This window comes from Peromyscus maniculatus, chromosome 6, assembly GCF_049852395.1.
Source record: "Peromyscus maniculatus bairdii isolate BWxNUB_F1_BW_parent chromosome 6, HU_Pman_BW_mat_3.1, whole genome shotgun sequence".
Taxonomy (NCBI): domain Eukaryota; kingdom Metazoa; phylum Chordata; class Mammalia; order Rodentia; family Cricetidae; genus Peromyscus; species Peromyscus maniculatus.
The window spans coordinates 118,056,606-118,073,575 of record NC_134857.1 but is presented as its reverse complement, the minus strand read 5'-3'; the positions used below and the strand labels follow the sequence as shown (position 1 = coordinate 118,073,575).

Here is a 16,970-nt window from a genome sequence, read left to right as displayed (position 1 = left end):
AACTGTATTCCTAGATTTAAGACTTTATTCTTCTTTCAGGCAAGGCATAATTAATACTGTCACCCAAACTATGAAAAAGGAGCCTGGGAATAATTTAAAGTAGTCACCATTTTGCCCCTTGTTGTTCCTCAGCCTCTCATAAACTAGTCTTTACAGTTACAAATAGCCAAAGTAAGGCATTAGAAGCTAAAGCAAAAGCTAAACACCTATGCATGCACACATACTCACTTTAACAATATTTGGTTATCAGATTTTATTTCTTAAGATTTATTTTTTATATATATGAGTAAGCTTTGCCTGCATGCATGTGTGTGCATCACAAGAATGCAATGCTTACTAGAGGCCAGAACAAGCTGTTGTTGGCAGCCACATGAATACTGGAACAGAACCTGGGTCCTCTGGAAGAGCAGCCAGTGAGTGCTCTTAACTGCTCAGCCATCTCTCAGCTTTAATTCTTTTGGTGGTTTTTTTTTTGGTAGGTTTTTAATTCTTTTTTAAAATTTTTAATTTTATATGCATTGGTGCTTTGCCTGCATGTATGTCTGTGTGATGATATTGTATCCCCTGGAAACTGGAGTTACAGAGCTGCCATGTGGGTGCTGGGAATTGAACCTGGATCCTTTTGAACAGCCAGTGCTCTTAACTGCAGAGTCATCTTTCCAGCCCCTCAGCTTCAATTCTTAATATTTTTATTTAATGTATACATTCCTTAGCACTGGGCGTCAAACCTAAGGCCTTGTGTGTATGAGGCAACACCAAATTACACTCCCAGTCCAACTACCAGCTTTCAATTGATCCATGCAAATAGATGTATATGCTAAAAGACCTCACATTAGAAGCAATAAATACTCAATTTAAAGGATACTTTTTTTAAAATCAGCCTCTAACATATACGGAGACTTTATTCTCTGAGCCCAGACACATCACAAACATTTGAGTTCAGTACTTCTATAGTGAGATGAGAAGCCAACTAGCTTTGAGAATGAAGATACAGAGGTATGAGTATACACACAAACACACGCGCACACACAATAAATACAAGACACCATTTGAAAGTAAAAAGGCTGGTCAGATAGTTCAGCAGGTTTGTCAACCTGAGTTCAGTCCCTGGGTACCCACATGGTAGCAGACAACTGGTTCCTGCAAGTTCTCCTCCTGACATCCATGTTTCCCCCCTACATATACACAAAGAAGTAAATATAAAAAATACATAGAGAAATCATTCAGCATCAACTACGCTTGGTTTTGCCCATGGATTACTAATGGTCATAAGCACTTAACCAGAAATTATGAACTTAGTAACTGAATAAATTTAAACACTTATACAAAATAATCAAGGACCTAAAATCTACATGTAGTCAACTCCTTAAAAAACAAAATCATGCCAGGCTGCGGTGGCGCACACCTTTAATCCTAGCACTCAGGAGGCAGAGGCAGACGGATCTCTGTGAGTTAGAGGCCAGCCTGGGCTACAGAGTGAGATCTAGGTAGGACAGACACCAAAACTACACAGAGAAATCCTGTCTTGAAAAAAAGAAAACAAAACAAAACACAAAATCATTCTTATTTTCTCATTAGCCATTTTAAGTCTGAACAGATCATAATTACTGAGAGCGATTTGTCCTGATCATGGGCCAGGCAGGACCAGGATAACTATTGCTACAAATGGCGCCCAACGGGTTGGCAAGAGTTTTCACCTAAAACCTGAGAAAAGATTCTAAAACGGAGCTAAAAACAGCTTCCTAGTTGTCTTGCTAAATAGTTGTCTCTCTCAAGTTAGCGGCAGCCTGCGGGTTTGAGTTACTATGGCGGGTTCCTGGCGTGTGCGTTTGACTGGCAGTATGGCAGGAATGAGGCATCTACAAGCGGCACATTACACTGTGTGGTGGATTTCATCTTTGCTGGTACAAAAAAAAAGAGAGAGAGAGAGAGAGAGGTTTCTGGACTTCACGCTGCTTTGACAGAAGCATAGAACCACTGTTTCTAAGAGTTGATGGCTCCCAGAGCTGGAGGTAAAGTACCACCGCCATGTTGGGAAGCTGAAGTGGGCGGAGCCACCAGCCAAAGCTGCTATTTTAGCCCTAGTAATACTGCAGTTTAAAACAATAGATTCACAGTAAGACAGATTCAGATGGAACAAGACTTTAAATAATTTACAATGTGTGTAAAAATGTACGTAGGCTTGAAAGAGATAGAGAAAGAAATATATGCAGTTATATAAACAAATAGATAGTTTTTAAAAATAGTTTTTAAAGAGACAGTAAAGATAGTATAAAAAATAAGCCATGTAAAGATGGATATTACACAGAGAATCTGGACTGTGTTGTCTTTGGGATTTTTAACTGCAGAAAAACATTTGATTATAAAAGCTGTTGAGTTAAGCCAATATGTATATGTTAAAGGTACCTTGCCTTCAAAATTTGGATGTAAGGACATGATGCTTTGAAAAGGAGGCTCTGCTTTTGTTTCCACAGAAAGCCCGAGGCTATAGATTTGTTCCAGATTAAGATACACCAGGTTTGACCTGCCAAGAGCCCCCCTGAAAGGTCTCTGATGACACCATGGCCCAGATGATCCAACATCCAGAATGGTTTCAAGGCAACTGGCTCAGACAATACAGCCTCACGGGCTACCCCATAAGCCTAAAAATTGTGTCGCCATAAAATACAGTGCCCCCATCCAGCAAAAAGTAGAAAGAGAAGCTACATCCAAATTACCAAATATACCAAGCTGGCTTTGGAGATGGAATTGGCTCACTCCTTCTCTAAAACCAAGCATATTCCTAAAAGAAAAAATTAAGAGATTATTGTGTCCCAAATCAGCAAAGCCCTCTGGTGTGGGACAGAGAAAAGGCAGTATTTTTATTTAAAACAGGTTAATTATAAATATATCTTTCTAAAAGAAGAAAGGGGGATATGATATAGATATGATAGGGTAGACTGTTGAACCTACTTTTAAAGAGCAACAACTTGTTTAAAAATGTATTACATTGCTATAGATTTTAGTCTATTGATATAAATTTGAAGTTAATTTTGTTATACTGTATATATATTTCTATTCTCCTTTGAGGTATTATGTTTATGTAACTCATTTAGATTGCAATGGATAATTAAGAAATACAGATTAATAATTAGTCTTCTATGATAGTCAAACTTATAGTCATGTTGTTTTCTAGGTATACATAGATACAATTCAATTAGGTAGGTAATCTTCAAACACTTCAAAGACCTACAGAATATGCCATTTAAAATGTTTTAAAAATTTAGACTTTCTGGACAGTGAGACATGTCTGCTCCTGGCAGCACTGATTTACTTCAGAGAGGAGGATGGGCATTGAAGACACTCCATATGGAGTTTATCTTCACCTTGGCAACAATAGCCATTTGGGCAAGGAACTGTTCTTGCCTGGACTGCTTGATCAACTGGACTTGCAGGACCCATAGGAAGATGACCACTGAACTTTGCTTGGCAAAATGGTCCTTCAGGTTCCTGCTTCACAGAGGAAACTGCCAGATACTCTACAGGACACAGAAAAAAGTGACTAAGAGACTCTAGGCCTGTGGGCTGAAGACAGATGCCCCAACTTTACAGAGGAACTTTGGATGACAGCCCAGGCTGACAGCTGTCTCTGTCTACCCTGCAAGACTCCCGAAAGGTGCTTTCGTCCTCCTCCCTTTTCTCAGGTAATATATCCTTCTGGGGTCTTTGGTGTAGTTGAAGACTAGATAGTTATAATTTCCTTAGTTATGATAAGAGATAAGTTAGATATGAAACCTTAGACTCACAAATATAAGATAGATATCTTCTTTAATTTTGCCAAATTCAAATAGACTAGATATTATAGACTAAATATTGCAACTGTAATTTTTACTTGATAATTGTTTTGTTATATGTAATTTTACTATGTGAAAGTTAAAACCTTCCTTTTGGAAAAAAAAAAGGAAAAAAAAAAACAGGGAAGTGCTGTGGATATCGCTATGTATAAATAAAATGCTGATTGGCCAGTAGGCAGGCAGGAAGTATAGGCGGGGCAAGGAGAGAAGAGAATTCTGGGAAGTGGAAGGCTGAGGCAGAGAGATGCTGCCAACTGCCAAGATGAGAAGCAGATGTTAAGATACCCGTAAGCCACGACCCACGTGGCAACTTATAGATTAACAGAAATGGGTTAATTTAGATATAAGAACAGTTAGCAAGAAGCAAGCCACAGCCATACAGTTTGTAAATAATATAAATCTCTGTGTGTTTACTTGGTTGGGTCTGAGCAGCTGCGGGACTGGCAGGTGAGAGAGATTTGTCCTGATCATGAGCCAAGCAGGACCAGGAAAACTATAGCTACCAATAACTGAATGCCATTTCTTCCCTGATTAGATTAAAATAAACAATGCCATCCAGACGAACAGTGGGGATGTCAATAGGTTATTTAAAAAAAAAAAAAAGTGGTCAGTGGCTTGGGTGACAGTGTACCAGAGAAAATGAGTGAGCCAGAAAAAGCAATGTTCAAATCCATGGTCCTATGGTAACTCTCAGAATGGCATATTCATAGTGTGACTCTGGCAGTCTACCACAGAACACGGACTCAAAGCACCAGAGGCTTCCATGTTAGGAACGCTGAATCCATACAGTCAGGGGTATGGTTGGGGTGTGTCTTTCAGCTTTCAGAAACCAGAGGAAAGTCATATCCTAGGAATAAAAAGCATGGCATTACGAGTATGGTTTAAGTCTTAAGAAATACTAAAAACAAATCTTGATAATATCAAGGACATTTATCTATGGATTAACTGGCTCCAGAAATAAAACTACACTCTTCAGCTGGGTGTGGAGATTGCATGCCCTTAATGTCAGCATCAGATCTCTGCAAGTTCAAGACAGAGGCCAGCCTGTCTACAGAGCAAATTCCAGGACAGTCACAGCTACACAGAGAAACCGTCTCAAAAAAACAACTGCACTCTTCAGAAGATAATATAATCTGTAAGAATTCAGCTCACTGAGGTTGGAGAGACAGCTCAGTGGTTAAGAGCACTGACTACTCTTCCAGAATACCTGGGTTCAATTCCCAGCACCCTCATGGCAGGCCACACCTGCCTGTAACTCCAGATCCAGGGGATCTGACACTATCACAGACAAAACACTAGGGCACATAAAAAATAAATAAATATGAGCAAAAATTAAAAAAAAAAAACTGTAAAAAAATTAAGCTTACTTATCTGCCAATCAAATATTACAAGGTAAAGAATTTTCTTAAGCAACTAATGGTCAAGAGATTATAAGTCTAAAGACAACTCAGATAACAGTTACCAAAGTCTTAACAACTGCAATTACCACTGAGATACAAATTATTCGATTTAGAAAGTTTTTAATTTATTTTATGTTTGTGAGTGTTTTGCCTGTATATATGTGTGCAATATTTTCAGAAGTCAGAAGGCATCAGATCCTCTAGAATTACAGATGCCAATGTGGGAGCTGGGAACCAGACCAAGGTCATCTAGAAGAGCAGCCAGTGCTCCTAAGCACAGAATCATCTTTCCAGCCCTTAATTTTATTTATTTATTTTTGTTTTTGTTTTTGTTTTTTTTTTGTTTTTTCGAGACAGGGTTTCTTTGTGTAGCTTTGCGCCTTTCCTGGAACTCACTTGGTAGACCAGGCTGGCCTCGAACTCACAGAGATCCGCCTGCCTCTGCCTCCCGAGTGCTGGCTAATTTTATTTTTTTTGATACAGGGTCTCACTATATAGCCCTGGCTGGACTGTAAGGAGACCTACCTACTTCTGCATCCTGAGCGCTAGGATCAAAATCATATGCCATGACATGCAGCTGAACACACTATTTTAAAGTTGCTTCCTACAGAGTAGATGGTGGAACTGCATTACATTTATATATTTAAAAACAAACTTCTTAAAATGGGCATCGTAGTTTGCATCTGTAATTGAAGGACTTGGGAGGCTAAATCAAGACTCAATGTTCCAAGCCAGTCTATGCTGTCTAGTCATTTTGGGGTCAGTCTGTGCAACTTTGTGAAACTCTGCCTTTAAAAAAAAAAAAAAAATCAATGTAGCTGAGGCTGACTCCCAACTCACTCCATCACAGATGATCATCTTGAGTGCTAGGACTATAAGTGCACACCACCATGTTTGCCTTTCCCAACCACATCTTAAACGGCCACATTTTACAAGGATTTTCAGGGGTGCAAATCATCTGGACAAAAAAACAAAGGCTAACAATAGACTGTGGCTACTCTCAAAATAATCTAACACATTTTTAACCTAAAAGACAGCCTGCCCTTGATATATAAACACAGCACAGTATATATAACAAGTGCATTTCACACAGGCAGACCAGAGAAGAAAGAGCAAAGCCATAGGATGGTGCTGTGTAACCAAAGTACCTGAGAGTCGGGTGATTCATGAAACCAGTTTGGACAGTATGCTACAGACTATGAAGGCCTCAGATGTCAAGCTAGAAGTACACCTCATTGTCTATGCAGTGGAAGCCACAAACTACCCATGGCAGTAAGGGAAGAGAAAAATATCGTCAGTTCAAATACAAAAGAGTAAACTTGGTTTAGATCAGTTGATTATATACAGGTCAAGTAAAGGGTTGGATCCCAGGCTTAGTGCTGCTGTACCAACAGTGGAAAGGAAGAAAGAAGGAAGAAGGAGAAGAGAAGAAGAAGAGGAGGAGGAGGAGGAAAAAAAAAGCCAAGCAAGAACAGGATAAATCTAACTTGCTGGAAAAAAAGAAAACCACAACTCAGCCTTTTCAATACTCTTTAAAAACTAGAACATGTTGGCTGGGCAGTACTTGGGAGGCAGAGCCAGGTGGATCTCTGTGAGTAAACAGGCCAGCCTGGTCTACAAAGTGAGTTCTAGCACAGGCACCAAAGCTACACAGAAAAACTTTGTCTTGAAAAAAACCCAAAACAAAACAAAACAAAACTAGTACATATCAATAAGTTAGCAATATCAATGTGTTAAGAGTCCTAATATTATATGGCTGAGTGTTTCCTGAGTCTGCCCCATGTCTGTGGTATTTTCTATAATGTGATGAAATTTTAAATTCTCACTTTGGTCACATCAATTTTTCATCAGTTCCCAAAATCCTGGTATGCTTGTTTGTGGTTTTTAAATATTCAAATCTGTCACCAACTTGCAATACAAACATGCATTTAATCATCTCTTCTGGAAATTAGCCCTCCAAGACACTCATTTGTGTCTACCACTACCTTCACACCATAAATACATGATGCTTTCTCTTTAGGAAAGATCACCTAACCCTTCATCTCCATGTGAAGTGATAAAAATCCCTCAGTCTAGTACACGGCTCCTCTAGCACTAATACAGATTTGAAGCAATAACTCCAAGTGTGACGCACACACCACACTGTCGGTCCATGGGGAAATTAAGCTATTGAAAAGTAAAATAAACATTTGGGAATGTTTACAACATTTGACAGTAATTATATATCTACTAAAATCAATCACATGCCTTTTTCATAGTATGTATTATTTTATAAAAGCAGTACAACTTTTTTTGGGAGGCAAGGTTTCACGTAGCCTAAAGCTGGCCCCAAAGAGACTAGGTAGCAGAGGGAAGATGAGCTTGAATTCCTGATCCTCTAGCCTCCACCATCCAAGTGCCAGGGTAACAGTTGCACTGGACTAAGCCTAGCTTCAGTCAGCAATTTCAAGAACACAAGTTTTTCACTCCTATACAGTGGGATACAGTGGGCTCAATTCACATCTATAGCCATGTTATCTATCTTCAATGAAATCCCAGTTTTGCCCTTCATGCTGTGTAATTTTGCATGACAGTTCTCCTGTGCCTCACTTTCCTCCTCATAAATGGGCACCACACGCTGGGCAGTGGTGGTGCACACTTTTAATCCCAGCATTCCAGGGACAGAGGCATGCAGATCTCTGAGGCCAGTCTGGTCTACAAAGAGATTTCCAGGGCTACACAGAGAAACCCTTGCTTGAAAAAGCAAAGATGGGCATTGTAGCACTTATCTAAGAGATTCACTGCCACGACTAGATGAATCAATAGATAAAAAGCTTTCCTTCAACTAAGTCAGTCCACAATGACTTTAGGGAATAACCTAAGGCTTTAGGGAATAACCTAAGGGCATTTCTGTTAGAGATCTTGCATTTCCTTGTTGATCTAATGGTTCCACATTTATAAATCTTAAGCCTTTTAATATTAATTACATACATGTGCACGTGTGGGCTTTGTTCAGATGCATGCAGGTATCCACTGAAGCCAGAGGCAATGGATCCCTCCTAGAGCTGGTGTTGTAAGTGGTACCAACATGGATGTTGGGAACCAAACTTGGTTACTTTGGAAGAACAGTCCATACCCTTAGCCACTGAGCCATCTTTCCAGGCCCTTCTTTTACATTTCTTAAAAAACAAAGACACTATGCTGGGTAGTGGTGACACAGGCCTTTAATCCCAGCATCTGGGAGGGGATCTCTGATTTAGAGGTCAGCCTGGTCTACAGGGCAAGCTCCAGTCAGAGCTACACAAGGAAACTCTGAGAAACTAAAAGCTAACTATATGGTTGCATGGCTTTCCATTCTGCAAATATCTGATGTACACTGTACGGTTGAAGAGGTATGTTATGATTCTGACAAAAGAGGAAAAGAAATATTACACATCCTGCTTTCCTCTCCTCTCTGCATCATGTCTACATAATGCTTCTTGGTAGCTAGTATGAGGAATCACTTTAGCCTTCTCAGAGTAGAGATCAAACACTGTGACGTCACTCTACAGTAATACCCAAGAGAACACCTTTTTTGTTCTGAAATGAAATGGCCTCATTTTCTATATTTTTTGCCTCGATAAATTAATGAATGGCTAGAACATAATATGGAGCTGAACTATTTATTAACAAGGAATATAACAGATATTGAAGTCAAGCACTAAATTAAAGATCAAAGGAGCTAGAGAAAGAAATAAATTATAGGTCTGTTGTGGGAGCCCACAGAGGCTATCTAGTGAGACCTTACTCAGGGTCAGAGACTCTGAGCTTGCACTACCCAGCAGGGCTGCATAAGATGATTTGGTCACAGGCATGTTTACCACGTGTTTGGAAGGGTCTACTTGGCTGTATGGTGTGCTTTGATCTCGAAAGGGGGAGGTCTTTTGTCCCTCCCCTTGGCATTGTTTTTCAATAAAGGACATGATGTTGGGTACTGACCCAGGCCCTCCCGAAGCTATCCTGTGTTTCATTGGCTAGGTCTCTTTCTATCTGATATTTCCTCATTCCTCTCTTCCCCACCTAAGAACTCTTCAAAAGGTGGGAGCCAGACTTCCACAGTCTGTCATAATTGCTCACCTATCATCCTATGATTGCAAGCAATGCTGCAACTAACAGCTTCCATTTCCCAGGCTCTGCCTTCATTACTACAGTTTTCCTCTAATAATAAGAACTGCAATCCCAGATCTACCAACTTCTGATGGACTAGGGGGAAGTATTTATTTCAAAGTAGAGTACACGTAGGGGGATCTAGTTATAGCCCCTATTTGACGACAACTTTAAATTTTAGCTAGTAGGGTGAACTTTTTAAGAATAAGGATTTAAGTGACTATAAAACTCCCTATAAGCATCAATTTCTTCACTTGCAAGGAGTTGTGAGGGTTTTTAGTGATAATCCACCAGTCTGGCACAACTATCAACAATGACAATTGCAATCAGTCATCAGTTCTGTTGGGTGCTATGAATTTGAAAAGCCAGCAGACGAATAAATAAAGCATACTGAATAAGATTTCCAAACTCTGGGGTGGTCTGACTAGTCCTTTCAATTTTACCATAAGGAAACAAATTTAAATCGCAAACGTTGAATCATTAGCATTCATATCTCAGCAATATAACACAGGAATAGTGACCTGCCTAGAGCATGCTCTTTAAATTACAGTCCCTGACTCAACTGCTCTGTCCACCCTCAATTCTTCCATTAGACCTTCCCAGCCCAATCCCGCACAGCAAGTGTGGATACGTGAAGAAAACAGTGCTGGTGACTTGTTTGGAAACAACTACCCATGACACCACACTCAAGTGACTCTAATGTCAATGCTTCCCTTCCTGAAGAAACTGAGAATTGTACAAGTTCAATGCCACAATACTAACTAGTGGAGAAAGCACAACCAGTAAACTAGCTCCAGGGCCCCCTGCACTATCCCTCCCTTCACTGTTTCAAATGCTGTATTAAAAGGAAACACTATTACAGCCAAGGGAGCTGCACACCTACAAGTTAGGAACTTAACATCCAACAGGGTCAAGGCCCTACATCAAACAAAGGTACAGATGAGGACAGATGAAACCCAGAGAAAGAGCACTTAATGATTTTGAAAATGAGAATTACAACCCTCATAGCTCATGAAAACTCTGAGTTTTCACTTTCTGTTGTTGTTTGTTTGAAACAGGGATCGGCTGGTCTCCAACAGTAGTGACACTTCTGCAATGCTAGAATTACAAATATGAGCCACCATGCCAGCCTCCTGAAAATTTTTTCTTGATCGGTGTTACGTAGTTACTATCAAGTAATGTGCTACACCTCTATGTTCATTATCCCTATACATTCAAACATCACAGTGCTGAAGAGATGGCTCGGCAATTAAGTGTACTCCTACCCTCCAAAGGACTAAAATCTGGTACCGGCACTCCTGAGGGGTGGTTCACAACCACCTGTAATTCGAACGTCAGAGAATCCAATGCCTTCTGGCCTCCAGTCACCTGCACTCAAGTCCACATACCCACAGTCAAACACACACACACACACACACACTTCCCCCCCCCTCTCTCACACACATTTTTAAAAGGTAACTAGAGTGCCTATTTCATGGGTAATCAATCAAGTGTTTTAATGAATGCCTGTAGTATTATTCTCTCAGAAAACTATGTGCAGGAAGACAGAAGACGGCAGGGGTGGTGCAGATAAGAAAGTATTGCACTGAAACCTATTTTTGTGTGCTAACTTAAAATATTTATTAAGAACTATAAAACAAAGCCATCAAAACACATCAGTACAGCAAAAGCAGAAAGAGGGACACCGAGAACAGAGACAGACAAGTGGTAACCATCAATGCAGATCAAGCTGGCAGTACCTTTAGAACTGCAGTAAAGAGGGGCATACTGAAGGAAAACTGATTAAAGAAGCTAGGTTCCTCAATTCCCTCTGCTACCTCAAGCTACTGGGACCACTGTCCTGAGTTCAAAAATAAAGTAACTATCTTAGAAGAAACAAGCAGAGAAAGTGTGAGCGCTTCCCCCGCCCCCCCATACAACCAAAGAGATAAGTTATGATTTGTTTGTTTGTTTGTTTTTAGAGATAGAGATAGTTTTGGTGCCTGTCCTGGATCTCGCTCTGTAGACCAGGCTGGCCTCTAACTCGAGATCCTACTGGCTCTGCCTCCCAAGTGATGAGATTAAAGGCGTGCGCCACCACCCGGCAAGATAAGTTATGATTTTACATGAACATAAAACAATTACAGAAAGCTATAAAAACATCCAAAAGACAAAGAGGAGCAGAAAAATACCTGCAAATTAAAATAATATCTAAAAGATTAGAAAATACATAAAATTTATCCCAAAAATTAGTCTAAGAAATCTAAACTCTGAAGGAAAAAGAGGAAAAATATGAATGAATGAATGAATGCATACTAACAGACTTGTCAGAAGTGATGTATTTGAGCTGTCATGTTTAAAAAATCTAGCCTTCCCACTGTCTGCTTGGAAGCAGTCGAAGTGTAACTCTTAGCTGTCCCAAATCTCTCAGCTCACCCAGACTACAGCCACCTCCACCATCCCACCTAGGTTCAAGCCAAGTTCTGTGTCTGAAGTACACAGGTTGTTAAATCTGTCTGCTCTGCCCCCAGGTCTGTATACAATCTAAAAATAAGAAAAAATGAATAAACGAACAGAGGATGGGTGGTGTCAAGACAAGAGAGTTATGAGCACTACAGCAAACTGACAAAGAAAACCTTTTGGGTTTGCATGGACCATCAAAGCTCTCTAAGAATTGCCAGAAGAAAACCACCACAAAGGAGAGTAACTCTTGTGGTGGTGTTACTGTTGCTTGAGACAGGGTTTCTCTGTGGAACTGTTAAGTCCTGGCTGTCCTGGAACTCACTTTGAAGACCAGGCTGGCCTCAAACTCAGAACTCAGAGATCTGCCTGCCTCTGCCTCCTCTCTGAGATTAAAGGTGTGTATCGTCACCACCTAGCCAAGGGTAACTCTACTTAACAAAGATATCCCAGAGAACTTTCTGGAGCCACCACAAAGTCTGTGACTGCAGTGCTGTTGGCTACCACCCTCATGACATCAACAGTGGTACAGTGGAATAGCCAACTAGTTCAGAATTACAACACAATTATTTCAATAAATCAAATTATAAAGCTAAGAAAGTCCAGGAAGCACCAGTACAATGGATGAACACACTTATGCCAACAGGGACAAGAGGAAAATAAGCCATTGCAGTAACTGAACGAACACTTAGGAACATATCTAGACATTTTCATCTCCAGTGCCCTTTCTCACCTCCCACTCCCAATGAGCAAGCCATGCTTCCTGAGTCTCCCTCCTATCTCTGTCTATCTAATGTTCTGCGACCCACTGGGTTTAATTAGAATTGTCTGCATGATCATGGGGGTCAGGTGGGGTGGATAATTTACTGGAGCACAGGAAACCTCAGTGGCTATCCCACTGAAGAAAATAATTCCCATTTCCCTCAGCTCATGTACTTTTTCTCTAAAAAAGAAAAAAGATGATACTAATCTAACAATGTGAGACAAGAAACCAAACAGGAACAGGCAATGGGGCACAGCAAACAGACCAGTGCAAGTCACACAGTCAGAAGGAAGGGAACCAGGAGCACAGTGCACTAGATAACAGAAAGTAGGCAAGCAAGTGATTTAGGTGAAAGTGATAAGCAATGTGATTTGATGGGCTATAATGGCAACATGCCCATAACCTTATCTAATGAACACAAGCAAAATACCAGTTCAATGGCAGAGTGCTTGCCTAGCATCTGTAAGGCCCTGGGTTCAGGTAACAGCACTACAAAATATAAAAATAAAACTGAAAACAAATCAACTGTTGTGGTATGTCTGGCCCAGATCTTAATTTATACATTACTCATTTTGACCACAATACTGAAGCTTTTTTTCTTTCTGTTCAGCTGGCCTGTACATTTAGACTAAAGCAGCCTAACTTTAATCTAATCTTAAAACAAGGTAAGAGTGGCCAACTCCTACAGACTATTGTCTATTATTGCAGAGTCTTTGCCTGGCCCATAAGACAGACCAGTCAGATAACAGAGTCCTACCTTCTCAGGACATGCTCACAATTTTATTCACTGGCTTCTCCGGGAAGACCTATGCTATAAATTCTAGAAGCTGAAGCCAGAATGCAAGTCCAAAATTATACTAAATTGTTTTCTTCATCTTTTTTTCTTATACATCATGTAGGTTTTCAAGGTGTTTTTTTTTTGTTGTTGTTGTTGTTTTGTTTTGTTTTTGACACCAAAGCTAAACAGTAAGTCAGGTTTGGTATTATAGGCCTGTGATTCCAGAACCTGAAAGATGATGGATGACAAGTTCAAGGCCATCCTGAGGCATCTCAGACCCTGTTTCAAAATAAAAACAAAACTAAGTTAGAGCACTTACCTACTCAACAAGTACCCTAGACTCAATCTCCAATTTTATTAGTGGTAATGTAAAATGGCGCTGTTACATACATACATACATACATACATACATAAATGTGGGGCTACGCATTAATGAAACACACCTTTAATCTCAGCACTTGGGAGGCAGAGGCATGATCTCTGAATTCGAAGACAGCGTGGTCTACAAAGTGAGTTCCAGAAAGCCATGGCTACACAGAGAAACCCTGTCTCAAACAATACGGCCCCACAAAAGGAGATAAAATAGGGAGAAAATGTCCCAACTAGTTATCTTATACCACCAAGTAAATCCTCCAGTACCCAGGAATGGGTTATATCTTGTTGAGCCATTGGCCAAAGGAATTCCACAGACAGCCACCTCCACCCCAAACATCACAGGCTAGCCAAGACTATTGGTTGCTCTCCACAACCTGGTGGTAAGGCCCTATTGCTGAAGACAACACTTAAGTCACTGAACACAAAAGTCCAGCTGGTGTCTAACTAAAAGTTTCACCCCTACTGACTGACATCAGGGTATTGGAATGTACTCTGCAGGCTATCAGGAGATCAGTGCTTTATTCAACTGACATCAGAGATGCTTCTTCTTGCAGTAGGTGAGAATTAACAGAGACCCACAACTGGACAATTTGCAGAAAGCAAGAAACTTTGTAGAGCACCCAGTCCTGAAGGAGGTGTCTTCATTAAAGCCCTCCCGACAAGGTTCAGGATCTATATGGAAGCGGCAGAAAGACTGTAAGAGCCAGAGGTGAAGACACTCCAAGAAAAGTGTCTTCAAGATGCAGCAGGATTAACACACATATGAACACATGCACATACAACTGTAGCAGCAAGCGCAAAGCCCTGGCTTCAGTCCTCAGCTCCGGATAGATAGATAGATAGATAGACAGACAGATAGATAGATAGATAAATAAATAAGAAAAAAGGGGAACTGTCCCAATGAACAAATATGAGGCTGGAAAGATGGCTCAGCAGTTAAAAGCACTTGCTGTTCTTACAGAGGACCCAGATTCAATTCCCAACAGCCACCTCTAAGTCCAGCTCCAAGAATCCAATGCCTTTTTCTGGCCTCCTCTCTCACACACACACCCCACATATAAATAAGAATAAAATACATTTAGAAGGCCTTTTTTAAAAAAAAAAAAAAAAAAAATAAGACTATGACAATGGAGTAAAAAGAAAGTTCATTTCCTTAGTGGGGTACTTGGTTTCCAGTTTATTATTATAAACCACATATGTACATATATATCATTACTCTACACCATATATATGTACATATGTATTTATGTATAGGCATATACAATTTCCATTATTTTTTTAACTCAGAGAACAATACCAATTTCATACACTTTATTTTTTAAACATGTTTTTAGGATAAATTTAAATATCCAGCCAAATTGGACATCCCTAATTGTACTTTCTAAATTAAACCAAATACAAAATACACACAACCCACATGGTAGAGAGAACCAACTCCCACCCCCATCCTCTGACCTCCAATGACCCCCTTAGCACATGTTCCCTCACTAAATAAATGTAATAAATATTACCAGAAAACAAGCAAATAAGTAATATTTAAATTGAATAGGGTATATGGGGATAGGCAAGAGTTACTTTTCACAGTAATAAAAGGGCCAGGCACAGTGGCACACACCTTTAATCTCAGCACTCAAGAGGCAAAGGCAGGCAGATCTCTGGGCCAGAGATACAGTGAAACCCTGTCTCAAAAACAAAATTGGCCTGTGCACTCCCTGGGGAGACGGTTTAATGGTTCAGAGTACTTGTTGCTCTTGTAGAAGGTAACAGGCTGAATTCCCAGCATGCACATGGTGGTTCACAACCATCTGTAACTCCAATTCCAGAGAACCCAACGCCCTCTGACCTCCACAGGCACCCACATACACATGACATACATTCCCATAAGACACAAGTAAAAATAAAAATGATAAAAGACAGGATTTAGCCTGTGACAGTCAATGTATTCAGTATGTTTCATTAACCCAACCGTAATATACATTGATATAATTGGTTTTTATTCTGTATTCCTAGGCATTTTACAGCAGTCTCATTATACATCAATGTAATTGGTAATTTTTTCTGTAACCTTGTGCATTTTTTATAACAGTTAAAAATACTGAAATGGATTCTATCCATAGCAACACAAAGAGAAAAATATAGAGAATATGACCACATACTTCATCAGAATGCTAAAGGAATTTATTTGAATTTTAGATCATGACCATTGATTAGTTATTTAAAAAAATTATAAAAGCACAATAGCTAAATACCATTATAGAGTTTACAAGCCAAAATAATAAAAAACACTAATACAATTTCAAAAGAAAAATACTTATGTGTATCTGTCTCTATCTAATATATGCACTATATATCATATATATACAATTCATAACCCTACCATCCATACCATATGGCACTTTCAGTGGAATGATTTTATATTAACTTATTCATGTTTAATGATGGCCTAAGCATCAATTTTATCCTTAATGTACAAGTTTTACTGAAAAGTAGAGTTGAACATTTTTGTTTTGGTTGAATTTTGATGTAGTTTTCCTCCCCCTCAACATCAATACATCAATAAAGCTTGAGATTTGCTTTGGGGTTTAAGTCGTAACTCACTTAGCACCTATATAATCCTGGCAAGATAAAATACAATTTACAAAAATATAAATTCTTTACCTATAAATAATTTATCTAAAATATAAGGGGAAAAATATGCACTTTTCACCTTAGTGTTAAGAAATCAGATATTCCTGCCTTCAGTGACACTTCAACAGACATTGCAGCTGCCAGGCTACTGTCCCCTAAGAATTCATATGGAAATACTAATACATTGATACTAAAATCTGTCACTATAAAAGCAAAGAAAGACTATTACAGCTAATTTCTGTGCAACACATTGTAGTAACAAGCTTAAATACCTGTTAGTATTCATGATAGCTGAAACTTTCCCAAAAATAACTTTCACCCTGGCAAGCCTATCTAAAATTTTTAGTCTACAGCAAGTAAATTCCTGTTTGTGGATTTCTTTTCTTTTTAAAATTCACTGAAACTTTCCACTAGCAAAATATCCTAAGAGGCAAACAAGAAGTCAGGAGAAAGGAAGCGGTCACTTTTGAAATCTACCTACAAAGTTCTAGACCGAGTACTAAAACATGACAATTACACAATGAGCTCTCCATATTTGTGGGTTTGTTATCAACAATTCCAACCAACTTTAAATAGAAGATATTCGAGGTAAAAACCAGCCCCATTCTGAAAATATATATGATTTTTGT

At 39.4% G+C, this 16,970-nt stretch overlaps 1 protein-coding gene across 5 annotated transcripts in view; it reads right to left on the bottom strand.

The window, feature by feature from the left end:
- The window catches only part of Eif4e (eukaryotic translation initiation factor 4E), a 37,381-nt gene that overhangs the window by 13,346 nt on the left and 7,065 nt on the right, over positions 1-16,970 (bottom strand). Inside the window, exon 1 of one of the 5 annotated variants that reach the window (XM_015988940.3) lies at positions 1,120-1,245. The exons of the other annotated variants lie outside the window; for them this stretch is intronic. Coding sequence (XP_015844426.1) covers positions 1,120-1,230 — 111 coding nt within the window. The 5' untranslated portion in view covers positions 1,231-1,245. Of the gene's footprint in view, positions 1-1,119; positions 1,246-16,970 lie in introns of those variants that run through there. 5 annotated transcript variants of the gene reach the window in all.